This window comes from Peromyscus californicus, unplaced genomic scaffold (genome assembly GCF_007827085.1).
Source record: "Peromyscus californicus insignis strain IS unplaced genomic scaffold, ASM782708v3 Scaffold_5__1_contigs__length_169319896, whole genome shotgun sequence".
Lineage (NCBI taxonomy): Eukaryota > Metazoa > Chordata > Mammalia > Rodentia > Cricetidae > Peromyscus > Peromyscus californicus.
The window spans coordinates 34,257,983-34,285,378 of NW_026294573.1; the positions used below are offsets into that span (position 1 = coordinate 34,257,983).

Genomic DNA, 27,396 nt, shown 5'->3' on the forward strand with positions numbered 1-27,396 from the left:
GTGCCTGCGTCAGGGCGAGGTCAGGTGGGCAAACCCAGCCAAACCTCATCGGAGTTGGTGTGTATGGTTCTAAATGGCAGTAGTGACAGTCCTGACCCCTTGCCTCTTGTGTCTCAGCCAGGACTGGCTTTCCTCAGAGGCCAGCACGGAGAAGAGCCACATGCTGTGTATATAGAAACCTCCAACTCGTAACAGTTAGAGGGTCTTCTTGGGTTCATGCTGATGGACAAGTGTAGCAAAGTGCAGGGCTGTTCAGCAGTAAGTAGTCCAGGATATTCCAGCAGATTTGATTCTATTAGCTCTGGAGCCACTGGTCAAGCAGTCACTATCTTGGGGTGTGTTGGGAGGAGACCATCTGGTAGAATGTCTTGATCGTGTAGGAATCATGGGGTGGAGAAATCTTTACCAGGTCACTTTTGAGCTGTGGAGGTCTTAAGTTAACATTCTCTAAAGCCCAGTTTCCTCATCTACAAAACAAGGGTGTCTTCTTGTTCTGTGGCTGAAAGGGTCAGTGACAAGGAGGGCTTATAATACATATCTAATCTCAGCACCTGAGGACCTGAGGCTGGAGGACTGCAGTAAATTCAAGGGCAGCCTGGGTTACATCTTGACATCCGGGAAAGTAGGGAAGAGATGAGTGTGGTAGCACACACTTGTAATCCCAGCCCTTGGGAGGTGAAGGCAGGAAAATCAGGAACTCAAGGCCAGCCTTGGCTGTGTGAGACCTCATCTCGAAATATGTGCACATACATAAGTAACATACCTTGGAAAATTTGGGGCCGGGCTGTGGTGGCACATGCCTTTGATCCCAGCACTTGGGAGGCAGAGGCAAGCAGATCTCAGTGAGTTCAAGGCCAGCCTGGTCTACAGAGTGAGTTTCAGGACAGCCAGGACTGTTACACAGAGAAACCGTGTCTCAAAAAACATGCCCAAAAAAGAAAATTTTGGAAAGGGAATAATCCAACATGGAAAGATTCCACTGCCTGTGGAGTACAATGTGAGGATGAGAAAGTTACTGTGAGCTAGCATGGTGGTACATGCTGTAGCATGAATCTTAGAAAGTTCTTATTAATAAAATCAAACCCGAGGCCAGTTATTGGGGTCAATGCTGGTAGATCAGAGAGACAGAACAAGCCACAGCTATCTCACCTTGCCAATTCCTCAGCTGATCTTGTTTCCTCAGACTGGAAGCTTCTGTGTCCTCATCCCAATGGCTCTCAGCTGAACTGTGCTCGAAACCTAAAAGCTTAACCAGCCAAATGATTAACCAGGCAAATGCTTAACCAGCCAAATGCTGCTAGTTTCTAGTCCTCACGCCTTATAAACCTTTCTGCTTTCTACCACCACTCCCTGGGATTAAAAGCTGCTTTCTGGGATTAAAGGCGTGAGTCACCATGCCTGGCTGTTTCCAATGCGGCCTTGAACTCACAGAGATCCAGAGGGATTTCTGTCTCTGGAATGCTAGGATTAAAGACGTGTGCTAACATTTTCTAGCCTAAGTATCTTGTGGCTTTTCTGTTCTCTGACCCCAGGTAAGTTTATTAAGGTACACAATATTTTGGGGAACACAATACCACCACAACATGCCTTTAATCCCAGCACTCAGAAGCAGGCATATTTCTGAATTCAAGGCTAACCTGGTTTATATTAGTTCCAGGACAGCCAGGGCTATGTAGCCAGTTGTCAAACACACACACACACACACACACACACACACACACACACACACACACACACACAGTTCCTCTGATGTAACTTTCATGAGGCATTTAATGTGTTTAATGTGTCCAATTCTATATTTTGGGAGGACAGGGTCTGCCATGTAGCCATGTGTAGCTTGGAACTCACTGTGTAGACCAGGCTGGGGTCTTCCTACCTCTTCCTGCTACTTGCTAGGGTTACAGCCATGTGCCACCATCCCTATCCATTCCTGTTGTCTTCCATCTTGTGGTCAGAGATTCCTCAGCTATAGAGGCGGATGAAACAGTCAAATTCCAGAACAGAACCTGCCTGAAAGTGCCATTTCTGTGTACCAGGGACAAGGGAGTCAAATTCCAGAACAGAACCTGCCTGAAAGTGCCATTTCTGTGTACCCGGGACAAGGGAGTGAAACACAAAGAGGCCCTAGGAACTTCCTCTAGCTATGTAAACAGGCTTCAGAGAGCATAAAAATCTCATGCTAAGCAGAGGTCTGTAAGTCACTGGACAGGGTGGAGTTAGCAAGAGGTGGGAAAGAGGGACCGGCTGTGCCCTAATCCGGCATTTTTGAGATGGGAGTGCAGCTGTGTTCACTGACCCCTGGCACCCCTGCCTTGCCAGTCTCTGCTGAAGCTGTAAGAAGAGAAAGATGTTGCCCATGCTTCTGAGGGGAGACAGGCAGTTTCTACTCAAGGTGGTAAAGGCAGGAAATGTGGTCTGGTGTCTTTAGTTTTTGTGAGTTTTTATTTGTTTCTTTAACTGCTGTGTCCCTAACACCTGGAAAAATGAAGCATCTAGTATCTAGTAGGTGTCCAATCAATATGTGTTACATGAAGCAAATATTCAAGTAGAGTGGAGAGATGAAGTGAGAGGGAAAGGTTAGAGCTTTAAAAATTAAAACAACAAAACCCACTTTAGCAGGGAGAGGGTTTTCAGGGGCTGGAGAGATGGCTCATCCAATAAAAGCCTTCCTGGACAAATAGGATAGTGTGAGTTCAGCTCTCCAGAACCCATCTAAGAGCCAGATTTGTTTGTTTGTTTATTTATTTATTTATTTTTGGTTTTTCGAGACAGGGTTTCTCTGTGTAGTTTTGGTGCCTGTCCTGGATCTCGCCCTGTAGACCAGGCTGGCCTCGAACTCACAGAGATCCTCCTGCCTCTGCCTCCCGAGTGCTGGGATTAAAGGCGTGGGCCACCACCGCCCGGCTTGTCAGATGTGTTTATAATCGCAGTAGTTGAACAGCAAAATACGAAGTTGAAACAGGAGAATTCCAGGGAAGCTTGCTAGCCAGCTAAGCAAAGCTGTGGCACAACAGCAAAGCTTCTCTTAAGAGAAACTGCCCCAAAGCATCAGGAAATCAAGGACTGACATCTGAGACCTGGTGCCTGAGTCCTACACACACATAAACACATGCACGCCATATACACAAAAATACTAAAATTTTGAAGGCACCAGGCACTTGGGAAACAGAGGCAAGTGGATCTATAGAGAGGCCAAACTGGTCTACATAGTTCCAGGCCAGCCAGGACTACAGAGTGAAATCCTGTCTCAAAAAAACTCCAAACTTTCAAAGGCTTGGAAGAATAGACGTGTGATGTAAATGCTGATGTATTGATTGGGATTAGGGAGGAGGGCCAGGATGGGTCAGGGTGTGTCCCTAAACCAGAGCCCAGGAGGGACGGGGGACAAGGGTGAAGGCTATTTTGCAAAGGACATTCCTGGAATGTGTCCCCTTGCATTGTTTAAAAAGCAGGAACTAGAATTGTGTGTAAGGTGGTTCTTGGACGGACTGGTTGGTTTAAACACCCAAAGTGCTGGTGGTAGGGGGGTGATGACTAGCAGAAGAGTGGAAAGCCCCCACTTTGGGACAGGAAATGAGTTTCAACAGGACCTGTCAATCCTGGGGTGAATTTCTGGTTTTGTTTTGTTTTTCTGAGATGGTTTCTCTGTGTAGTCCTGGCTGTCCTAGAGCTTGCTCTGTAGACCAGGCTGGCCTCTGCCCCAAGTACTGGAATTAAAGGTGTACACATCAGTGCATCTTAACATACCATCTTCATGTTACAGCAAAGACTGAAGACAGATGATTGAGTACCCAAATGAGGAAGTAGGACACCCTGAAGCAATAAAGACAGATGTGGCAGAATTGGCATTTCAGTGTAAGACACCATCTTTCCAAAGCAGTTAACAACTCATTTCTTTCCACATTTCTGGTATGTATATGGTGTGCATATGCAGTTTTTACACGTGTGTGTGCATACACCCAAGATTGATGTCCAGAATCATTTCCTTTGCTGTTCCACCTTACTCATGGAGGCAGTCTCTCAATCAAACCCAGCGCTGACAAGGCTAGCATGGCTAGGTGGCTTGTCCTAGGGACCCAGTCTCTGCCTTCCCAGGCTGAAGTTCCCAGAGGGCTGCCACACCCACTCACCAATTATTCTGGGGATCCAAATTCCAGTCTTCATGCTTGGGCAGCAAACCATCTAACCATGGGCCATCTCCCCAGCCCCTGCTCATTTATTCTTAAGGGTTCTGTCCATGCTGGCCTGGAACTATGTAGCTCAGGATGGCCTCTAAATCACTGAGATCCTCCTGCCTCAGCCTCTCAACTTCTGGGAGCACAGGTGACCACCACGTTCTGTTGCCACTGCTGTCATTTTCTAAGTATCTTCCTAACTCTGGGGAAACCTCAGGCCTGCAGGGCATGCTGAGGAAGGGTGGCTGAACAGCAGCCCCCTACCCACCTTGCTGCCACAAGCCTTTTCCCCTGGATTGCTGCCCAGGTGGCCCTGTTGCTGCCGGCACTTCACTGATTCATTTTCCATAATGTGTCATTAAATATAAGATTAATTTCAACTCTTGGCAGCACAGAACAAAAGGAGCATATATTAAAACATTACATAGCTTGACATGGTCAAACACATCTTTAATCCCAGCATTTGAGAGATAGAGGCAGGAAGATCTCTGTGAGGTCCAGGCATGGTGAGACCCTGTCTCAAATCATAGGAAAAAACAAAACAAACATGTTAGGCACTAGGAAGATGCTCATGGGGAGGTCAGTCACAAGGGCACATGCTTGTACAGCTACCACTCAGGTCATGAATTCCAGGCAGCCTGAGCTTCCAAGTGAGACCCTGTCTCAAAAGGGCATAGAGAAGAGAATGTTGTAAAAGGAATGTACAGAATGATGGGGAGGATTTATAATATGCACTAACAGCTTGTTAGGTTGGGCAAGGGATGAGTGGGTGCAGAGTTACATTTAGAGAATCATAGCACATTAAGGAATTGGGATAATGGTAGTCACTAAAGAGTTCAGATGTTTTTTGAAGGGCATTGGCTGTTTGGGGGAATACTAAAAAAGGAGGACTGGCTGTGGTGGCACATGCCTTTGATCCTTTAATCCAGCAGGTGGGTCTCTGAGAGTTTGAGGCCAACCTAGGCTAGAGAATAAGACCCTGTTTCAAACAACAAAATACTAAAAGAAAAAAGTCTATGTCTTAAGTAGTGAAACCATTTAAAGATGGCAACCTTGTAACAAGTAAAGGCTACATCACATTTCTAGGTTAGTTCTGGGAGTAAACTGTTTCAGGGCCAGCGAGACGGCAAAAAAAGGTGCTAGATAGCCGGGCGGTGGTGGCGCACGCCTTTAATCCCAGCACTCGGGAGGCAGAGCCAGGCGGATCTCTGTGAGTTCGAGGCCAGCCTGGACTACCAAGTGAGTTCCAGGAAAGGCGCAAAGCTACACAGAGAAACCCTGTCTCGAAAAACCAAAAAAAAAAAAAAAAAAAAAAAAAAAAAAAAAAAAAAAAAGGTGCTAGATACTGACAGCAAGGTGGGTGACCTGAGTTCCAGGCCTGGGACCCACATGGTAAAAGGAGAGGACAGACAACACAGGCTGTCCTCTTACCTCCATGGTGCCCCCCACCCCCCGCAAAAAAAAAGTAAGAATATCTTCGTTAAAAAATTCAAACACGCCGGGCGGTGGTGGCGCACGCCTTTAATCCCAGCACTCGGGAGGCAGAGCCAGGCGGATCTCTGTGAGTTCGAGGCCAGCCTGGGCTACCAAGTGAGTCCCAGGAAAGGCGCAAAGCTACACAGAGAAACCCTGTCTCGAAAAACCAAAAAAAAAAAAAAAAAAAAAATTCAAACACATGTACCCTCTGCTTTCAGAGCTAAAGTTTGATCTGTTATAACCCAACAGCCCACAAAACTTTACATATTAATTTTTGCTGGGCTGGAGAGATGGCTCAGCGTTTAAGAGTACTAACTGCTCTTCCAGAGGACTTGGGTTCAATTTCCAGCACCCATATGGCAGCTTATAACTGTCTATACAGAACTCCAGTTCCATCTGACACCCTTGTAAGACATACATGCAAACAAAACACACCAATGCACATAAAACAAGAATAAGGTGTTTTTTGTTTTTGCTGTCCCTGCTTTAAGCAATAGCAATCACCAAAAGCAATGGCAGAGTCGCCTAACTGGCTTCAGGATCAGATTTTCCAGAATTGACGGAGGGAGGCCTTTACCAAGTGGAGTGGCAGGTCTAGATGGAGCCGGCAGGGGTAAGGGTTGGTTACTGCACTAACTTTCTTTCTGTAATTTCTATTACATGTATTTATTTACTGGGGGGTGGGAGATGTATGCCACAGTGCTCATGGGGGGGAGGGGTAACTAAAACGTGCAGGCAGAGGCTTTCTCTTTTCACCCTGTGGGGCTCAGGGATAAAAAAACTCAAGTCTTCAGGTTTGGTCTCCAGTGCCTTTATACACTGAGCCATCTTGGGTCCTCTTAATTGCTTTCCCATCCCTTCTCTTTCTGCAGCCCATTCCCCCAAGCAGCAGCCTTTTCTTAAAAAAAAAAAAAAAAAAAAAAAAAAGACGAGACTCCCTACTTAGAACTCTAAAGCTACCCTGAAATCGGTGACCTCAGGATGAATTTCACATTAAATACACCTAGTTGACCCTGCCCACCTCTACAACCCATATTCCCCTCTACTCCTACTGACTTCCTTTATTTGCATTTTCCTTGAGGCCCTATCTTTTTCCAGGCCTTTGCACAAACCTACCTTTACCTGAAATGTCACCACCCAGCTCTTCCTGCTTCCTTCCCCAAACACTGTGCTCACCCAGCTATGCAGTGTTGGGCGTTTAAATTTCTGCCTCCGTCAGAAGGCAGAAACTGACTGGCAAACTATTTCAATCTCCAGTCAATAGTAGATGCCTAATAAAGAATGAATGGAGGTAGGCGGAGGGCTTCAGTAACAGAAGGCAGCCTATATTTTACAAGGGTGTAAAAACATGGATAGCAATCCTTGTCTACATGGCTGCTTAGGGGTGGTAAAATGTCTAACTTATCCAATAAATTTGAGACTACATTAAATCTAATTTGTAGCCAATATGAAACACATTCCTCGTACGCCGGGGCCAAGGAGCACCCCCGCCCTGAACATGCTGATTTCGTGGCAGCAGGAGCGCCTGCGTGGTCCCTCCAAGGTGACTGGACCGCCAAAAGCCTGAGCCATTAAGGAGGCCGCGGCGCTCACCCAGCCGAGGGAGGGAGCCCCTTCTAGAAGCCTGGGTAGGCCCGGCCACCGCGGCCCACGTGCGCGACGAGCGCAGCCCCGTGCAGGAACGTTCCCTCTACGCGTCCTCCCGGTACTCTATGGTGCTCACGGCCGAGCAGCTCATTCTAGTTCCGGTCTCTATGGCGGCGAAGGCAGGAGCGGCTGTGGGTCGGCCGAATTAGTCGCCAAAGGGTCCAATAAGGGCCCAGGAGCCGCAGAGCGTGAGCCAATAGACGCTAGAGACCCGGTCAGGTGGTGGGATTGACGGCGGCCCTGGCCAATGGGAGAGTGCGAGGGCGGGCCTATCGCGGGGCTTATCCCGCCCGTCCCGCCATTCTCGCTAGTTCGATCGGTAGCGGGAGCGGAGAGCGGACCCCAGAGAGCCCTGAGAGCCCCACCGCCGCCGCCGGCCTAGTCACCATCACACCCCGGGAGGAGCCGCAGCCGTCGCCGCCGGCCCCAGTCACCACCACCGCAACCATGAGCAGCGAGGCCGAGACCCAGCAGCCGCCCGCCGCCCCCGCCGCCGCCCTCAGCGCCGCCGACACCAAGCCCGGCTCCACGGGCAGCGGCGCGGGGAGTGGCGGCCCGGGCGGCCTCACATCGGCGGCGCCCGCCGGCGGGGACAAGAAGGTCATCGGTGAGCGCCAGGAGGGACCGGGGGTGGGGCCGCGGGCCGGACCGTTAGGCGACGCGGCCCCGAGCCACCGACTGCGCGGCCGCCCCTCCCCCCCGAGGCCCGCGGCGCGCGCACGCCGGGCTCCCGCCGCTGCCCCGGCCCGCGGCCGCGGCCGCCCCTCCCCCGCGCCCACCAGCCTCGGGGCCTCGTGCGCGGGGTCCCCGCCCCGCCGCCTACGCAGCCGGAGCGGCGCGGGCTGCTTCCCCGGCCCTCACGTGCTCGCCGCCCGGGCGCACACCCACCTCGGACCCGCGCTGCCCAGCGGCACCCACGTGTGCGGGGAGGGCGGCGGCCCGGGCCTGCGGCCGGATCCTGGACCGACTGCCAGGGCCAGCTGCTGATTGGACGTTGTTGTGCTTTGTTTTCCAGCAACGAAGGTTTTGGGAACAGTAAAATGGTTCAATGTAAGGAACGGATACGGTTTCATCAACAGGTGAGATGCCGGTGTAGAAAGCTCGGGCCCGCCTCCTGCATGGGTAATCTCCGGGGCCGCACGGGGCCACCGCGAGCCTGACAGGGAGAGGGGTTGGAAACGGTGGTGTTTTTTCCTTGGGGGACGGGATTAGTGGGTCTGTAGACTTGCTTTGTTTTGCCGTGAAATACCGATCTTGAGCTAGGCTCAAAGCCTTGGCACAAAGCAGGTCAAGGCAAGCGCGGCACATGAACCATGCCTTAACAGTTAGTTACCTTGCATCAAACTGAGGCAACTCCAGGCTAAGCACGTTTTAACCTTGACATCCTTTTCTGCTTCGTTAAAATTGCTATGTAAGAATGTGACCCGCTAATTAGCATACAGGTGATTTTTCACCTTGCTAACCTCTTGGGGAACGTGATTTGACATGTCAAGTGCCTGAGATGTTATCTGTACTGTAAGGTTATGTTGCCTTTGTTCAGTCGACTCAAATATGCAGTCCTTTTAGTACCTCGAACACGTTTTCTGTAGCCAAAAAGGGATCTTACTTGTCCAAACGGCAAATAATACATCTGAAGAAAATGGTTCTTCCTCAATTTTTATTTCTTCTACTTCCTTGTCAGGGAATCATGCTGATCAAATCAATTTTTGTTAAAGCTCGGCTGTAGCATATTGAAGTGGCCTTAAGTCCTTGGGAACTTAACCTTGATCGTAGTTGCAAACTACATCTTCATAGATCCAGAGAATGGTTTGTAGCCCTTGGTGGTAAGTGTAGGCAATGCCTGCACTCTGGGCTCCCTTGTGAGCCCGGCATCTTTTTCAAGATGGCTGCCAAGGCTAGTGCAGTTGCATGGGTGTAGAGCACCGCGAGTGCCAGCAGCAATCCTGGCCGTACAGCTGTGAGACTTGGCGCCATTTCAGCGTTTTCTCTCTTACATGCTTGCTTAGAAGGCGTTCAATAAGTAGATGGTGAAAAGAACGCTTAAGAGTGACAGAGTGCTTGTGAAGTGGACACTACCGAAATGGGCAGCTAGGCTTTTAAAAATAACGGAGTGATGAAAAACCGTTCATTGATGAACCACGCTGTGTTGTGAAAACACTCAAACAGAAGCAATTACAATCACCTAATGGTCTGTTCTCTACAGTAGCAATTACAGGGAAACATTTTGTTTTTCCAGACTAGGATTTTCTACTGTCATAGGCTGTTTGCTTTCCTGACAAATGCTACATTTTCCATGCTTTGTTTTTCAATGGATTACTAGTGAGCAAAGAAGAAAATGTAATGCTTTGATGCTTGGGTGTAGTTGGTGTCCTGGTGGCTTTGAAGCTGACCATTATTCATTCTTTGGTTGAGGTTTCTATCCTAACAGCCCCAGATGATGCTGAGAATAGTCTGTGCACCCTACCTTCCAAAGGATTTTTTTAACCCTTAGCCCAGTGCAGTTAGAGCTAGCCCTTCTTAGCAGCCTTTCTAGTTGGGTAATTTGTGTGGGTTGTTTTTTTTTAATGCATTTAATAAATTTTAGCATTTGCCTAGGCTTATCACTTTTTTTTAAGCAAACAGTTCCTATCCAAGATGAGTTTACTGCAGTTTTATGTTGTGCATTGTGTAGATTATTATCTATGGCTGTGCTCTTAGTAGCAGCTTAGTTCATCATTCTTCCGGGCAAGTTAAATGTAATTGGCTTTTGATGAGCCTTTGTTAGACTATCCTAACCCCTATTACTGATTTTACTGATTAAAATGTGCTTTGTTTCTAAGCAGACCATTATATTGATGCTGTGGTTTTTAAATGAGATATACTGTAAAGATTGGTTCCAGTGAACTAGAAGTTTGTCCTAGTCAAGGAAAAGTATAGACTGTAAAGTGGGAGATATGGTATTTGGAATGCACTGAAATCTGGATTATGTTTTCTAGGATCTTTAGCTATTTTATAATTCAAATATAAGATCTCATCTCATCTTTAAAGATAGGTTTGTTGCAGTCTAAATTATCACCTGTGATGCATTCTTACAACTTGGTTAGAATTCTTTGTTCCGTGGCTTTTTAAAAAAGTTCTGTTGGTGTTATTGTAAAATTTTCAAATAAAAGTGCTGCGGATGTAACTCAGTTGGTGTAGAGTGCTTGTCTATGTTCATGAAGCCCTAGTTTCCTCTGTAGCACTGCATAAAAAACAGTGATACATGTCTGTAATCCCAGGAGGCAGGACATCAAGAGTCATGCTCTACTGCTACTTAAGTGAGTTTAAGGGTAGCCTGCATTATACATCAAGACCCTGCCCCTTCTTCCACTAGAAAAAGATAAATAAATCCTGGTGTGGTGGTTCATGCCTTTAATCCCAATGCTCAGGCAGAACCAAAGAGCTTTTAAAGTAACCGAATTTTTAGTTAGAGGCATTATAATCTAAGAATTGAGAGAAAATTCTTCACTTTATCCTTTTGTATACCAGGTTCCCCCCCCCCCCCAAAAAAAAGTGATCATATAACTTACTTTATTTGGATCCCTTCCAAGTTACTATTTCAGTTTATTAGATGTAGAGAATGGTCCATATTCCTGAAACAGTTATTAGAAGATAAGCATGAATCAAGAGCATTTTTCAGTGGAACGTGTTTTCTTTTCTTTTTCTTTTTTTTTTTTTTCTCTTTTTGGTTTTTTGAGGCAGGTTTCTCTGTAGCTTTGCGCCTTTCCTGGAACTCACTCTGTAGCCCAGGCTGGCCTCGAACTCACAGAGATCTGCCTGCCTACGACTCTAGTGTTGGGATTAAAGGCGTGCGCCGCCGCCGCCCCCCCCCCCCCCCCCCCCCCCCCCCGTTGGAACGTGGGGTTTTTGTTGTTGTTGTCTGTTTTAGTTTTTTTTTTTTTTTTTGGTTTTTCGAGACAGGGTTTCTCTGTGCAGCTTTGTGCCTTTCCTGGAACTCGCTTTGGAGACCAGGCTGGCCTCGAACTCACAGAGATCCGCCTGGCTCTGCCTCCCGAGTGCTGGGATTAAAGGCGTGCGCCACCACCGCCCGGCCTGTTTTAGTTTTTATGGTGACAGAACTCAGGGGTTGGGGTTGTGGCTGCGATAGAATTTAAAATTCAGAGCACCAGAGGTGAACGGGTCCTGCTTGTGATCTCAACATTTATGTAAGACATCACGTTTTTTTCCCTTTGAACCACAGTCTTGCAGTCTTGTGTGTGTGTGTGTGTTTGTATGTTGAGGGCATGCATGTGCTCCAGCACTTGGATGCAGGTCAGAAGACAGGCTGCATCTGACTTTTACATGGGTTCAGGGCTCTGAGGGTTGTCAAGCCTGCATGGCAAGCACTTTTCTCCAGCTGAGCCGTCTCCCTGGCCTGGTCTGTTACAACTCTCTTACATTGCTCATTACCGTTTCTGCTTGCCCTATATAGGCCTTTTTAATCCGTGCTCTAAAAAGCTTCACTTTATGTCCTTAATAGAAAACAGTGCTGTCAGTGTTAGTCTTCCTTTAGGGGGGTCCTCCCTTTTGGGGTTTCTGTGTATCTTAACTAATGATTGCAATAACAGTGATATGAATAGTTTTATTCAGGGCCTGTTGTTACTGATTAAGATCTAATTGACGCCGGGCGGTGGTGGCGCACGCCTTTAATCCCAGCACTCGGGAGGCAGAGCCAGGCGGATCTCTGTGAGTTCGAGGCCAGCCTGGACTACCAAGTGAGTTCCAGGAAAGGCGCAAAGCTACACAGAGAAACACTGTCTCGAAAAACCAAAAAAAAAAAAAAGATCTAATTGACTTAATCATAAAAGCCTTTGAGACTTAGGTACTATTCCTCAGAAGATACACAGGTTTGAATGACCTGTTCCATAAACAGATAGAAGCAAGATTTGAACTTACAGTTTTGTGCTCTGGAGTATTTGTTCAACGACTGCTGTGTTATACTCTCTTTGAAAATAGATCTTGGCCATTTTCAGTTTGGAGCTTGTCCATGTAGTTAAAGATAATTTAGTATGACTGGCTGTTCTTAGTTATTGAGAAACTTCATATATGAGCTACACTGGAGGTTTTTAGTTTGTTTTGTTTTTTGTTTTTGTTTTTTGCTGTCTAGTCCTCAGGGGTGATGGGTTACCTTTTACTGTATTCAATAAGGTCTGGAGTTTCCACAAGTTCTAATTAGTGTGCAGGTCAGCTTTACAATTAGAGAGCTTGCTTACTATCCCATACTGAGATTGAGATGCAGTTGAGGAATGAAAGAATATTGGCCCTCCTAGACCTTTTTGTTTTTGTTGATTTTTGAGGTAGTAAGAAAATGGGTCTTTGGGGGTGCTAGATTATAGGTGTTTCCCAACCAGAACTGGTATCATCTTGGTTGTTTTTTGAGACAAGGTTTCTCTGTATAGCCCTGGCTGTCCTAGAACTCATTCTGTTGACCAGGCTGACCTCAAACTCAAGAAATCTGCCTGGCTCTGCCTCCCAGTGCTGGGATTAAAAGCGAGTGCTACAACCGGCTAGCTGTCCTGGTTAGCTTTTATTGTAGACTTGATACAACTTAGAGTCACCTGGGAAGGGAGAAGCTCATTTGAAGAATTGCCATGATCAGGGAAGCCCCTGTCTGCCTCTGGGATTAAATAAAGGCAGGCACCACCACACCTGGCTTGGTATCCCTTTTTTTTTTTTTTTTTTTTTTTAAAGGCTGCTTTTTATTACTTAGCTGAGGTTTCACTCTGGCAGGATGGGCAAGTGTCTTGGTCTTCATACTGCTAGGAAGCTGTATAGTCAAAATGACATACAAATGACCAAAAATGACACGTTAAACAATACAAGAAAGCCTACTTGGGCACAGCTGTGAAGACTAACCCTTTTGAAGGTGCTTCAAGTACAAAGGGAATTCTGTGGGGGAAGTAGGGATTGGGGTCCAGCTCATCAAGAACAGAAAGAAAATCACAGATTTTTTTTTTTGTCCAGGGATGGTAGCTTGAGTTTCACTGAGGAGAGATGAAGTTCTGGTTGCTGGGTTTGGTCAAAAGGATCTTGCAGTGGTGGCCTTCCTCGAGTCGGTCCACTTTCAGGTTAAGTAGCTAGTGTTTCTTTTGACCCTGTGGGAAGGCAGGAAGGAAAGAGCTGTAGATTGTGAAGATTTTGACCAAGTCTCTTGGGCTTTTAAAGTCACCCTTGTTTCTATCTCAGTCTCCTAATGTGTGTCCACTAAAATAGGTGTTGCACAAGAAGGTCTGAGGACTCAGTGTTTACCTTTAAACCTTGACAGTGTTTAAAGAAGGGACATGCAAGAGGTTGACTTAATACTGGGACTCTTGACTTGCTCAAAACAAAACTTGAAGAGTGAGCTACCTGTGGGTAGTCACTATTCATTCACTCAGTCACTGACTTATAACTTGGAAGAGAATCTTCATCTTGTGGTGGTTCTTTTCCTCTTTCTGCCAAGTAAAATCATTTGCTGTTAATTCCCCAGAAAGAGCAGCAAGTACATTAGCTTTCTGTTTTCCTTAGCCTGAGACTATGGTTGTGGAGTTGGGTGGCCTTCAGGCCTGTCTAGACCCTTGGAAGCATGGTTGGTCATGTCTGAAAAAAGATGGTATGTCTGCCTAGAGAGCAAGTAAGGATTAAGTGGGATTTGTGATTTTAGGGCAAGCTTTCAAGGCTTGGAAATTATGGCAGCAGTTCTAATGGCCTGTAGAGCATTGTGAATGAATTTACGTTATGTCTTATTTAAGGCAGTAAAGTATGTTAAAAAAAAAAAAAAAAAAAACGTAATTTTTAGCTTTTCAATCCCCAGCACCATGATTGGATGATTTCTTTGAGAAAGCTCAATTTTTTTGTTGTCATTTTGTTCCTGTTGTTTGGGTTGGGGGTTTTGTTTGTTGGTTGGTTTGGTTGGTTAAGAACCTTGGTGGTGGTCTGGGTAGATTGGGTAGAATAGAAATAGTAATTGTAAGCCGGGCAGTGATGACGCATGCCTTTAATCCCAGAACTCGGGAGGCAGAGGCAGGTGGATCTCTGTGAGTTCGAAGCCAGCCTGGTCTACAGATGAGTTCCAGGAAAGGCGCAAAGCTACACAGAGAAACTCTGTCTTGAAAAAACCTAAAAAAAAAAAAAAGAAAAGAAAAAAAGAAAAGAAATAGTAGTTGTAGAGAGCTAAGGTTTGAATGGTAGGCATATCCAGTAAATGCTTTAAGTGTGTGGCACAGATGATAATGAAAGGGGGGATCTGCTTTTGTCCTCCTTGACCTACATCAGGAAAGCATAGAGGGATTCTTGTTACTACTAGTCATCCTACAATTGTGTTTTAATCTCCCTTTAAAGGTTAAAATGTGGGCTGGAAAAGGTGGCTCAGTGTTTACAAAGTACTGGATGTTCTTTTCATAGGACCCCAGTTCACTTCCTAACACCTGTAAACTCCAGCTTCAGTGAGATCTGACACCCACTTTGGGCCTCCCCAGACACCTAGCACACACCTAGCATTTACTCAGAAAGACATACAAGAAACACATGCAAGTACATATAAATGAAAATTCTTTTTGAAAATTACTTAAAAGTAAATGTAAGGTTTTTTTTTTTTAATTCCAATGTGGTGAGGGCCAGAGCCCCCATAAAGTCAGAAGTCAATGCTATGAACAAATGGCAACAGGTTGTATTTCAATTCCCTGCTTTCTGAAGATGGTAGGGTGTAGTGCAAGTACAACCACCACCACCCCACCCCCTGTGAGGCTTCCAGTAACTGTCAGGCCTACCTATGACCTGCCCCTGAGGCGGGGCGAGACAGGAGCCCTTAAGACCCAAGATCCGTATGTGCTGGCTCTCTTGGTTCTTGGTGATCCTGAATGCTGGATGGTAGACTGAGTGGAGTTCTCCAGAGAACCCAGTTGAACTGCACCTCACCTCTCCTGGATCCTGTAACCAACCCCTTTACTAGCTGTAAGTTAGCCCCCAAAATAAACCTCCTTTTGACTCAATAAATCCCCCAATAGTAGGGGTTAATGATGCTACCTATGTCGGAATTGTGGGGATTAAATGTCGTGTTTGAAACACCCAGTGTAATGTTTAAAAGTTAATCTTCAATAATCCAGACTGCTGTGTATGTGTGCACCACATGTTTTCCTGGTGCCCACAGAGACTATAAGAGGGCATTGCGTCTCCTGGATTCAACTGAGCCATCTCTATAGCACCTACAGTGTTTTCCTTTTGTAGGTAAAGTAAGGGGGTAGCTTTTCAAGGCTACAGGGCTAATGTTAGAATCAAGACAGAAAAGTCAGATTTCTTGTTAACTAGTTCAGTTCCTTAAATTAACCTGTCATTTTAATAAGATGTAACTACATTGGTCTAAAGTGTTCAAACTGATGATATTTTAGCTTGGTCGAAACTGATTTGTAAGCGTCAAGCTTCTTCCTGACATCTACATACACTTTAATGATACCCCTCAGTCTAGTCACAAGACAATAGGGAATACTGTCTTATTGCTAGCATAATCCTATTTTTAAAAGCTGTCCTAACTAGATACATAACATTTTATCAGAAGTAAGTTCATACGTAACTGTTTATTGTGGGCAAAAAAACAATACCCTTCAGAAATTTTCCTTTTCACTGAATTTAAAGCATACTCTGGATTTTTGAGACAGGATCTCTCTGTGTAGCCCTGGCTGTCTTGGACTCACAGAAATCTGTCTACCTCTGCCTCCCAAGTGTGTGTGTGTGTGTGTGTGTGTGTGTGTGTGTGTGTGTGTGTGTGTGTGTGTGTGTGTGTGTTTGTTTTTTGGAGCTGAGGACCAAACCCGGGGCCTTGCACTTGCTAGGCAAGCGCTCTACCACTGAGCTAAATCCCCAACCCCCCAACTGTTGGGATTAAAGGTTTACACCATCATGTCCAGCTCATTCATTATTTTATTGCATTTATTTATTGGGGAGTTGGGAACATTTGGAGGTCAGAGTACAACTTACAGGAATTATCCATATATGAGTTCCAGGGGTCAAACTCACATTGTCAGTAAGCACCTTTACTTGCTGAACCATCTTACTGGTCCCATCGGTTTAAAGCATATTAAAACAACAAATGACTAGGTTGGATGAGGTGGTACTCACTTCTGTTAATCCCAGCACTTGAGGCAGATCTTTTTGCTTCTTAACAGTTATGCCAGTGGCATCTTTGGTTATTAAATGCTAAAATATTAGCTAATACCAAGCCATTTCTCTGGCTTACTAATGGTGAAGAGGGTGGAGTGGGTCACTAAAGGAAAGGAAGGAAATCTTTCTCCAGTAGTTCTTCAGGTTCCTAATGTTGTCAGCCCTGCCCACACTCAAAAGACAAATGATTTCCCACTTAATCCTCACATTCAGTTTCCTCCATTTTGGTCCCAAGAAAGATAACCTAAATATCTTCATTGGGTGGTCGTTTAGTGTAAGACTTGGTCAGTTCCTATTTGAACTTTGACCTAACTAACTTGCTGGGCTCTGCCTATTCAGATGTTCCATTACATTTTATGCAATACTTTTACCACACCACATTCTTATAATGAAAGACTGTCTGGTTTCCTGGTAAACCCCTGTAACTAGTCCCAGGCAGCACTGTGGAAGCTGAAGCAGAACTGTCTGTCACAGGTTCAAGACCAGGCTGGACTTGAAGCTGTCAAAAAATAAGCTTTGCTGGCTATATTCACTTGACTAAGGGTTGTGACATAGATCTATGGTGGGAGATGAAGGGGAGTGTTATTGGAAACAGTGTCAGGCACATAAGTAAGGTGTAATGTACATAGTTTACATTAAGCTTCATTCTCTGGGTTGTGTTTTCTAGAGAACTTTTTGTGGTCGTTTTTATTACCTTGGGGAATGTGGAGGTTAGAAATGAGGAGGAGGTGAGAATGACTCCTCCTTAGTAATGCTGGTCTGCAGATAAAGGGGGGTGTGTGCTAGGGTATTGTTAATGTTTCATAGGGTAAGGACTGGGAGGGGTGTCGCTTGTCACCTCTGTCCTTTGGAATTACAGCTCGGTTGGTTGCCTTGCCTTAGACTTGTTTGCTTTTCTTACAGGTGGGCTTATCTCTGTTTCCAACAGTCTAGGCTTTAAAACAGTTCATGTAGCTTGTGCTTTCACTGTGCCTTTTTCCTGGTGAAGAAGGTAGAGCCGATCGATCACTGAAGGTGTGGAAATTTGTTTCTCCAGGTTCCTAATGTTGTCGTCGCCCCTGCCCACACTCAAAAGATAGAAAGGATTTTCCACTTAATCTTGGACAGTTAGAAAGTCTGGGAAAATCGAGGATGTCCACTGACCAGACTGTTTTTGGTTTTGTCTTGGCTTTTTTTTTTTTTTCCCCTCTCCCAAGACTGGTTTCTCTATGTAACTTGGCTGACCTAGGAATTGATTTGTAGGCCAGGCTGTTCTTAATCACTTTTAGGCAGTGAAACATACATTCAGCTTTTTCACTTGTTAATCTTGGTTCTGTCTTGCAGGAATGACACCAAGGAAGACGTATTTGTACACCAGGTGAGTGCTTACATTGATTCTCTGCACTTGTGGCTCAGGCTTGTGAGAAGAAGTGGGTGGGTGTGTTCTCAAACCATGCTTCTTTGCTAAAGATTAACTCCAAGGATGAGTTTATTTAGTTCCTGCATCTGAAAAGTAATCCCATGATTAAAGTGTAGAGTCCGCTTAATTTCAAAAAGTGTTATGATTAGGAATTCCATTAATAATTTAAAACAACGTTTTAAAGTGTTGAATCTGTTCAACTGATGGCACACAGTTTTCTTTCATGCCTAGTTTCAGACAAATAACCACCACAAGTCTAAACTTGAATAATGTTGCTTTAAATACACAGAAACATTGGGAAGACATTTCCAGGTGCTGTTATAGTCAGGTCCAACTTTGGTAAGGACAGATCTTTATAGGACAGAGCTACTAAACAGTTACTGAAGAAAATAGAAAACCAACACTGTCTAGGATGGCTCTTTTTATTCATTCTAAAAAGCATTTTTTAAATAGTGGTGTGTTCCGTTTTCACCTTTTAGCATTGGCTGAATATTTAAATCCTCACTAGTAATCCAACTTAAGTGGAAGGCATTGCAGCAGAGTTGTAATTGGTCAGTAAATTACTTTAGTTGGCTGCCAATGTTTTTGGAGAAGAAAACTTAGCCAAATAAACATACTGACTAGGAAAATGACTGGACATTAAGGATTTAAGAATTAATGGTAAATGCTGGGCGGTGGTGGCACTCACACCTTTAATCCCAGCACTAGAGAGGCAGAGCAGGCGGATCTGAGTTCAAGGCCAGCCTGGTTTGTAGAGGGAGTTCCAGGACAGCAGGGCTACACAGAGAAACCCCGTCTTGGGGGGGGAAAAAAAGAATTATTGATAAAGTAAGATGCTGCCAAGTGAGTGAGTGGTACACTGCCAGCGTCCATGAAGTGAAGTGGGTTAGGAAATAACATCACTTCCTATGTGCTTCCAGGTGATCAGCTTTTCACTAGGACTGTTGAAACATCCACTTGTGTTGAAGGTTATTTTAAGAATTTTCAACCTTCTGTTTGTTTGTTTGTTTATTTTAGTTTTTTTTTTTTTTTAACTGACTGAAGATCAAAAGACCTAGCATCAGTTTCTGTACTCGCCACTATTCAGCTAAGAGTTTGAGTGGCTGCATCCTCCTTAGGAGAGGTGGTTAACAAACAGGGTAGCATTTTGTAATTCTTTGAAGTGTCCTACACAGCATACATTGAGAGTCAGAAGGGGAGGCCCTGTAGATTTCTAGTATATTCAAAACCCTATGGAATGTAAGTATGCAAACATTCAAATTCTAAATGTAATTTAACTGCTTAGACAAAATGTAACCTTTAAAAGATTAATGTTCTTGTTTGGCTAAGGTGACTCTTACCTGTTCTTGTAACAAGTTCTTGTTACAAGAAATAATATGCAGACTTAACAGACAAGAAGCAACAAGACTTATTAGTCTTGCTGCCACTGACAACCATGAGATCAGAAGGGGCTAAAGATGTTGACTAACCTGTTTGGGGGTTTTAACGCATACTTCTGCTATCCCTTATGACTGCAAATAATTGAGAGTTGGCTACATATAAAAGGTATGAAACTACGACAGTTCAGATGACAGATGAGATCAATTATTTGACTCAACTCACCCAGTCTTACTATCCCACAAGGTGTCACCAATATGCTTTCCTATTTATTTTGCAAGCGGTTTCAACATAGAGTTGTTCTTGGGACTTTGGCTGCTCAGGTTGTGGTGGTGTATCAAGTAGACTGCAGTTCTGGGCACCGGAGCTTAATTGGCCTCAGATTTGTTGGTTGTCCGGCCTCCTCTGGAATGGAAATGCATGAGTGATCCTGTAATGGATACTGCTGTGATGTGGAATGAACGTGGGATTTGGAGTCCCAAGACATGGATTTAGAAAAGTTCCCCTGCCACTAAATAGCTGTGTGACCTTGGGCACTTCATAATTTTTTAAGCCCTATATAATGTAAGACTTAACTGTTTTCTGGGGAGGTAATAACCAGTAGTCTCATACAGAGAGAGCAATATAAGTGGCATAGATACACGTGAAATGCATTTCCTTGGAAGTACTCATAGACAGGCTGGAAGGGATTTTGGTTGACATTTGTAATTGAGTTTGATATGGTAAAGGGACAAGAGTTGGTATGGTCAAAGTTGAAGCATGTAAAACTAAACTCGCCTGTCATCTAAACTGGCCGTGTGTCGGGCTAGCTTCTACTATTAAGTGCAGTCTTTGGGGGATAGATGGAGGTCTTATTTTGTTCCAAGCTTTATATGTGATACTTTTGCAAAGAAAGCATCTTAAAACACTTTGTTGTCTGTCTTGGGTATTAAATTACTTTCGTTTTGTAAATAGTGATAAAATGCTGGGGACTTGTAAGATTGGAGTCTTTTGGTAGAGGTTGGGGGTAACGATGGTCCCTGCTTTCCTAAACTATTGACAGTTTGGTCTTATATAAAGCAAATATTAAGTATCTATCCAAGCTAAATGATATTGACGGTGGTACATTTTAAATGAAAAAGCACATTCTTCTCCCCTGTTAATCTATTTTTGGAATGATGTTACTAGACTGCCATAAAGAAGAATAACCCCAGGAAGTACCTTCGCAGTGTAGGAGATGGAGAGACTGTGGAGTTTGATGTTGTTGAAGGAGAAAAGGTGAGGATGCTTTTTGTGTAAAGGTTTGACTTCGGTATGGAAATAATGTGGAGATGTCATCCATTAGGATGGTGGCTCAAATTGGATGGATGATGTGTTCTGGTGACCACATGAACACAGGTGCATCGAGCCTAATGTGCTGGCTGCAGTTAGAGAAGCAGTCCCTTCAGAAGAGTGAGGAGCTGATGATGTAGTCATTCCCATGCACCCTTTGCCCATGCAGACAACCTCCCTCCATTTTGTTTGCTCTTAGGTTGTTTGTTGTTTTTTTTCCCTCCCCAGCTTGTGTGAAATTTATTGAATATTTGGATTTTGTTTGTTATTATCAATAAATAATGGCTTTTGTAGGGTGCGGAGGCAGCAAATGTTACAGGACCTGGTGGAGTTCCAGTTCAAGGCAGTAAATACGCAGCAGACCGTAACCATTATAGACGCTATCCACGTCGTAGGGGTCCTCCACGCAATTACCAGCAAAATTACCAGAATAGTGAGAGTGGGGAAAAGAACGAGGGATCGGAAAGCGCTCCTGAAGGCCAAGCCCAACAACGCCGGCCCTATCGCAGGCGAAGGTTCCCACCTTACTACTTGAGGAGACCCTATGGGCGTCGACCACAGTATTCCAACCCTCCTGTGCAAGGAGAAGTGATGGAGGTAAGTGTCAGTATGTATGTAACAGCATTTTTGTGTTGTCTCTTTTGTGTCCTAGGAATGTAACCCAGGGCTAGGTAAGTGCTATGTGAGAACCAACCCAACTTAACTCCTTGTAACAACAGCTTAACTCCTCGAAATTTTCCCAGTAATTAACTAACCTGTTACCCACAAATGCACTTTTGAATGTGAAGAACCACCAAGCTTGTTAATTTATGGTGTGATCATAATTAATAGATAATGTTGCACTCAAGAATTGGAATTTGCCAGGAGGTGGTGGTGTATGCCTTTAATCCCAGCTCTCTGGAGGACAGCCAGGGGCTTTGTAGAGACCCTGTTTTAAAGAAACAAAAGTTTGAAGTTGCCTGAATGGGATTTTGTTCTTGTTATTAATAGACTTTCTGGTGTCTTTTCAGGGTGCTGACAACCAGGGTGCAGGAGAGCAAGGTAGACCAGTGAGACAGAATATGTATCGGGGTTACAGACCACGATTCCGCAGGTATGGTCCATCATAACCTGTTTCTGTTAGATTCTTCAGCCAGATGTTAGACCTCTCCAGCATCCTGAGTTAATACTCCACATTTTCTTTCACTGATGCGTAAGAAGTGATCCTCAAGTGAGTACTCTTTGAGAACATAGTCTTTGCGTCTTCCTTTGGCACTGCTTTAAAACAGCTGATGTGGTTGAGATCTACTTTATGTGGGGTTTTTGTTTTTTTTTAAAGCAAGGGTGTGGAAATGCCAAATTTTCTATCCCTGAATGGGTGAGAAGCGTATTTCAAATGACAGTATCTAAAACATGGCTTGCTTAGGAGAGAAGAAAGGTAAGGTTAACCTAGTAAGCATTAGGAGTGTATGGTGCCTATTACAGCATCCAGGAACCAACCTGAACTCAAGTAGAGCCTGTCTACCTATTTGAGTATAGAAAGTCCTGTATAGTAGGTGTTTTAGGTAAAAGGATCTATTGGAATAACTGAGGAAGTTTCATGAGCAAAACTAGCTCTGCTGGACTTACAAAGTTGCCAGTGGCATAATGCAGTGAGAGGTCTCATTCATGACTGAAGCTTTAGGGGTTCGAGAACAAAGTGAGGTTATAGAGCTATGTAACAACAACAGTTAGTGTTCCACACACGTGGAGCACTTGGATTAGCAGCTAATTTCTCACCCCGTCCAGAATTTGGGATTGACCCCCATGACCTCTTGTAAGGAAGATAAATATCCTGGCCTTTTTTCCCCTCATTTTGTGTGTGTGTATGTCATTATTAGGTGTCTTTCTTAATCATTTCCCTCAGTTTTTAAAAATAATAGTCTTTCACTGGATCATTGATTGAGCTAGACTGGCTGGCCAGTGAACCCTAGGTTTTTACCCCTGGTGCTGGTATTATAGACATTACCACCCAGCTTTTTGAGTTTTTGTTTTTTGTTTGTTTGGTTGGTTTGTTTTTCAAGACAGAGTCTCTGTGTATCCCTGGGCTGTCCAGGAACTCATTCTGTAGACCAGGCCGGCCTCAAACTCAGATCTGCCAGCTTCTGCCTCAGGCATGTACCACCACTGCCCAACCACCACCCAGCTTTTTATGTGATGCTGGTGATCTGGACAAAAGTCCTCAGACATGGTTGATGAGCAAGCATTCTGCCCAGCTCCTCCTCTGGCTTTTGTTTGCTATTTTGAGACAGAATGTAACTAAGTTGCCTGGGCTGCTAGCCTCATACCAGCCTTCCTGCCTCAGCCTGAGTGGCTGGGATAAAAGGCATGCACTACCGCACCCAACATGGCCATAGTCTGCGCTTATGTGCCTTGTGGCGGTTCAATTTTTATTTTTGAGGCAGGCTGTCGTGTTAATTCTGACTGGCTGGCCCAGAACTCATTGAAGTTGCTCGTTGGGGCTGGGATTAAAAAGAGTGCACCACCATACCTGCTGTCTGTGTTCTGTTCATTTTTTTGAGGCAGGGTTTTTTTTTTTTTTTTTTTTTTTTGGTTTTTTTCGAGACAGGGTTTCTCTGTGTAGCTTTGCACCTTTCCTGGAACTCACTTGGTGGTCCAGGCTGGCCTCGAACTCACAGAGATCCACCTGGCTCTGCCTCCCGAGTGCTGGGATTAAAGGCGTGTGCCACCACTGCCCTGCAAGGCTGGGTTTTTCTGTGGAACCCAGACTGGCTTCAAACTCAGATCCAGATCTGCCTGCCTCTACCTTCTGAGTGCTAGGATTAAAGGGTGTGCCTTGTCCTGTGTTTTTGGTTTTTCGAGACAGGGTTTCTCTGTGTAGTTTTGATGCATGTCCTGCATCCTAGTCTGGCCTCGAACTCACAGGCATCCACCTGATTCTGCCCCTGAGTGCTGGGATTAAAGGCATGCACGAGATCCAGGAAAGAAGAGGTAATTGTGGGTGCTTGGGAACTGAACCCAGCAAGAACAAGAACTCTTTAACTACTGGGGGATGTGGACAGTTCCCTGGTGACTGTTATTGTGTTGTCCCTGTGCTGAATTCTTCATGTCCATCTTTGATGTTCATGACTCAGTATTTCTAAGATGACATGGAAATTCATCTGCTACACCCATTGCCACATCGTAAGTATAAAGCTGCTCTCAGCCATCTATACGTTAGTCTGCAGGAGTCAGCAACACAATCTTTGGTTTATTTTATTTTTTTACATTGTAGGACTTAAAAGTCTCTTGCTAGTTTCACTGGTATCTTGAGCAAATTCCTTTTGGTGGTATTTTTACTTAAATGCTTTCTATAAAGATAGAGATATTGCCAGATGGTGGTGGCACACGCCTTTAATCCCAGCATTTGGGAGGCAGAGGCAGGTGGATCTCTGTGAGTTCCAGGACAGCCAAAGCTACAGGGAAACCCTGTTTCAAAAAGTCACAAACAAAAGCCGGACGGTGGTGGCGCACGCCTTTAATCCCAGCACTCGGGAGGCAGAGGCAGAGGCAGGTGGATCTTTGTGAGTTCGAGGCCAGCCTGGTCTACAGAGCGAGATCCAGGAAAAGGCGCAAAGTACACAGAGAAACCCTGTCTCAAAAAACCAAAAAAAAAAAAAAGTCACAAACATACAGGTAGACAGACAGACAGAGATATTAAGCCTTGCCTGCTTCCATACACAGGCTTTTGTTCTGTATTTGTTACAGCTAATGTTTCTAGTTTTTTAAATTATTTTTGTAAATCTTTTGGGTTGTTTTTCTTCGTGTGTATGAATGTTTTGCCTGAATGTATGTCTGGTGCCATGGAAGTCAGAAGAGGGTGTGGGTTCTCCTGATGGCATGGTGGTCCTCTGTGAACAAGTGTTCTTAACTATAGAGCCATCTCTCCAAACCCTTGAATTTTATGATAACATTTCTCTTTAAAGTTTGCACAAAGGGTAGAATTTTCCAACCATGCAACAAATTGGTCACTTCTCAGTGGATGGCTTGTCAGTTTAAATGTTAAAATAGTAAATGAAACATGTTGTCCCTCCTCATGTACAAGTACATGGTACAGAATTGTACTTGTGTTCATGAGCAAATTGAGAGAAATCTTTTTTTTTTAAAGATTTATTATTATGTATACAGCATGTATGACTGCAGGCCAGAAGAGGGCACCAGATCTCATTGCAGATGGTTGTGAGCCACCATGTGGTTGCTGGGAATTGAACTCAGGACCTCTGGAAGAGCAGCCAGCGCTCTTAACCTCTGAGCCATCTCTCCAGCCCCAAATTGAGAGAAATCTTAAGATACGTGGAAAGTATAGCTACTTATGATGGAAAGGAGCTAAAAAGACAATGTGAGGTCAAGGATTTTAGTGTATGAGAAATGGAAATGATAGATAGGAAGTATAGTGGAAGAATGGTTATTGGCAAGAAAATAAGTTGATTCAAAAGGTATAGAGTGAGTGAGTGCACCAGCATTGTTCATTCCAAGCAATTTGAGCAACAGACTCAGATTTACTGGCCTTGGTTTATATGAATGAAAGAATATGCTTTTTACACAGAATCATCACACTTGGCTTTTAGAAATAACTTACATTTTTGTCTTTGCTAAACTGACTGAAAGATCACCTAAAAGAAAATGGTGCAACCTAGTACCAAGTATTACCACTTGTGGTTGGGTTAAAGGAAAAGCTGTTCTCCTTTCTATATTATTATACAATGTTCATTTCAGGGGCCCTCCTCGCCAAAGACAGCCTAGAGAGGATGGCAATGAAGAGGACAAGGAAAATCAAGGAGACGAGACCCAAGGTCAGCAGCCACCTCAACGTCGGTACCGCCGCAACTTCAATTACCGACGCAGACGCCCAGAGAACCCTAAACCACAAGATGGCAAAGAGACAAAAGCAGCCGATCCACCAGCTGAGAATTCGTCCGCTCCCGAGGCTGAGCAGGGCGGGGCTGAGTAAATGCCGGCTTACCATCTCTACCATCATCCGGGTGAGTAGTTACCCTCTCTGCTCTAGTGCAGAAGAAACTCAAAACAGTAATAGCGTAAGACAAGCCATTTAATTAGTTCATTCACTCTAATCCAAGTTAGACAAAATGTCTCCCTTTAGATCAATTTGACATGAGCTTGTGACTGTTTCTGAACCAATCAACTCTGGTCTTGACAGAAAGCTAGTAAGCAGAGTCTTGCTCCTGATGCTCTCAAGATAACATGCATTTTCAAGAAGGTTTTGAAAAGTAATCTTGTAAGGTGTAATAGTGCCCACCTTTAATTCCAGTACTAGAGGCAGAGGCAAGCAGATCTATGAGTTTCAGGAAAACCAAGGCTACACAGAAATCCTGTCTTAGAAAGCCGGGGAGGGGAGTCTTACCTCTGGTTCTGGGGTTGCCATTTTCTCCCCTTTTGTATATACTGGGTAGCAAAAGATCATCCAAATGCATCCATAGTGCAGTAGTGTCCACTTGTGTTGTAAATCATTCTTAGGCTAAAGCAAAATGAGGTGGTTAAAGTGTGACTGATGTGCCCCTAGAGTGTGGTCCACTGTGTGAAGACTTCAGAGGATAGTAAATAAGAGTCTTTTCTTTGCAGTTTGGTCATCCAACAAGAAGAAATGATATGAAATTCCAGCAATAAGAAATGAACAAAGATTGGAGCTGAAGACCTTAAGTGCTTGCTTTTTGCCCGTTGACCAGATACACTAGAACTATCTGCATTATCTATGCAGCATGGGGTTTTTATTATTTTTACCTAAAGATGTCTCTTTTTGGTAATGACAAATGTGTTTTTTAAAAAAAAAAAAAAAGGTCTGGTTTTTCTCAATACACCTTTAATGGTTTTTAAATTGTTTCATATCTGGTCAAGTTGAGATTTTTAAGAACTTCATTTTTAATTTGTAATAAAAGTTTACAACTTGATTTTTTCAAAAAAGTCAACAAACTGCAAGCACCTGTTAATAAAGGTCTTAAATAATAGTGTCTGTCTAGTTTTGTCATAATTTAGTAATTTCTTCCCATTTACAGGATCTTTAGAGTGAAGAAGTTTACAAATAAATGACACTGGTTTTACCCACTCCCTGGGGACAGGGACACTGTCTTAAGATTGGGGTCTATTTTTTTAATGGACAGGTGAGTTCATCTGTCCAGAATGCTCTAAGACATCAGCTGTGGAGTCAGGAGTTCCTGTTACTGCAAAGTAAACGGGTAGTGGAGTTTCATAGTGCTTGCTGTTCAAGTCCAAGTGATGTTTCCCTCTGGAAAAGCTCCATAGAACACATCATTGCAGTAGAGAACATCTGGGTGGGGAGTAACAGCTGCTCTTTGTAACCAAACTTAGGACCACTTTTTTTTTTTTTTTAAAGATTTATTTATTTATTAGGTATGCAGTGTTCTGCCTGCATGTATGTCTGCAGGCCAGAAGAGGGCACCAGATCTCGTTACAGATGGTTGTGAGCCACCATGTGGTTGCTGGGAATTGAACTCAGGACCTCTGGAAGAGCAGCCAGTGTTCTTAACCTCTGAGCCATCTCTCCAGCCCCAGGACCACTTCTTTATAGTAGAAACTAATGAATTGATGGGTCATCCCTATTAAATAAATACACTGTGGGATGTGTTGGTGTTGACTCATACCACCCGTGGTTTCTGAAAATGCTGCTGTCAAGATTTCTGTGAAGGGGATTTCTGGTAGTTGCTTAGTCCTTGAAGCTAGGTGCCTTAGCAACCTTACCTCCTGCCAGAAACCTGGAAGGTTCCTAGAGAGCTGGATGTCTTTAGTTCACCAGTGGAAGCTTGCAAGCACTGCTTCTGGAGTCTGGAAAGGAATCAACAACAACAAAGCAGATCAACTCACCAA

General features: G+C 44.5%; 1 protein-coding gene across 2 annotated transcripts; it reads left to right on the forward strand.

Moving 5' to 3' along the window:
* Positions 1-7,610: 7,610 nt before the first annotated feature.
* Ybx1 (Y-box binding protein 1) lies at positions 7,611-26,519 on the forward strand. 2 transcript variants are annotated; one of them, XM_052716719.1, is made up of 8 exons: positions 7,611-7,905; positions 8,314-8,377; positions 17,775-17,808; positions 20,395-20,484; positions 20,833-21,135; positions 21,549-21,631; positions 25,273-25,538; positions 26,137-26,519. In XM_052716719.1, the coding sequence occupies exons 1-7, from the start codon at positions 7,746-7,748 to the stop codon at positions 25,505-25,507; spliced, it is 969 nt and encodes a 322-aa protein (XP_052572679.1). In that variant the 5' UTR covers positions 7,611-7,745; the 3' UTR covers positions 25,508-25,538; positions 26,137-26,519. The 2 variants fall into 2 exon arrangements, with proteins under 2 accessions (XP_052572679.1, XP_052572680.1); XM_052716720.1 differs by lacking the exon at positions 20,395-20,484 and having other exon boundaries at positions 7,612-7,905.
* Positions 26,520-27,396: the final 877 nt, after the last annotated feature.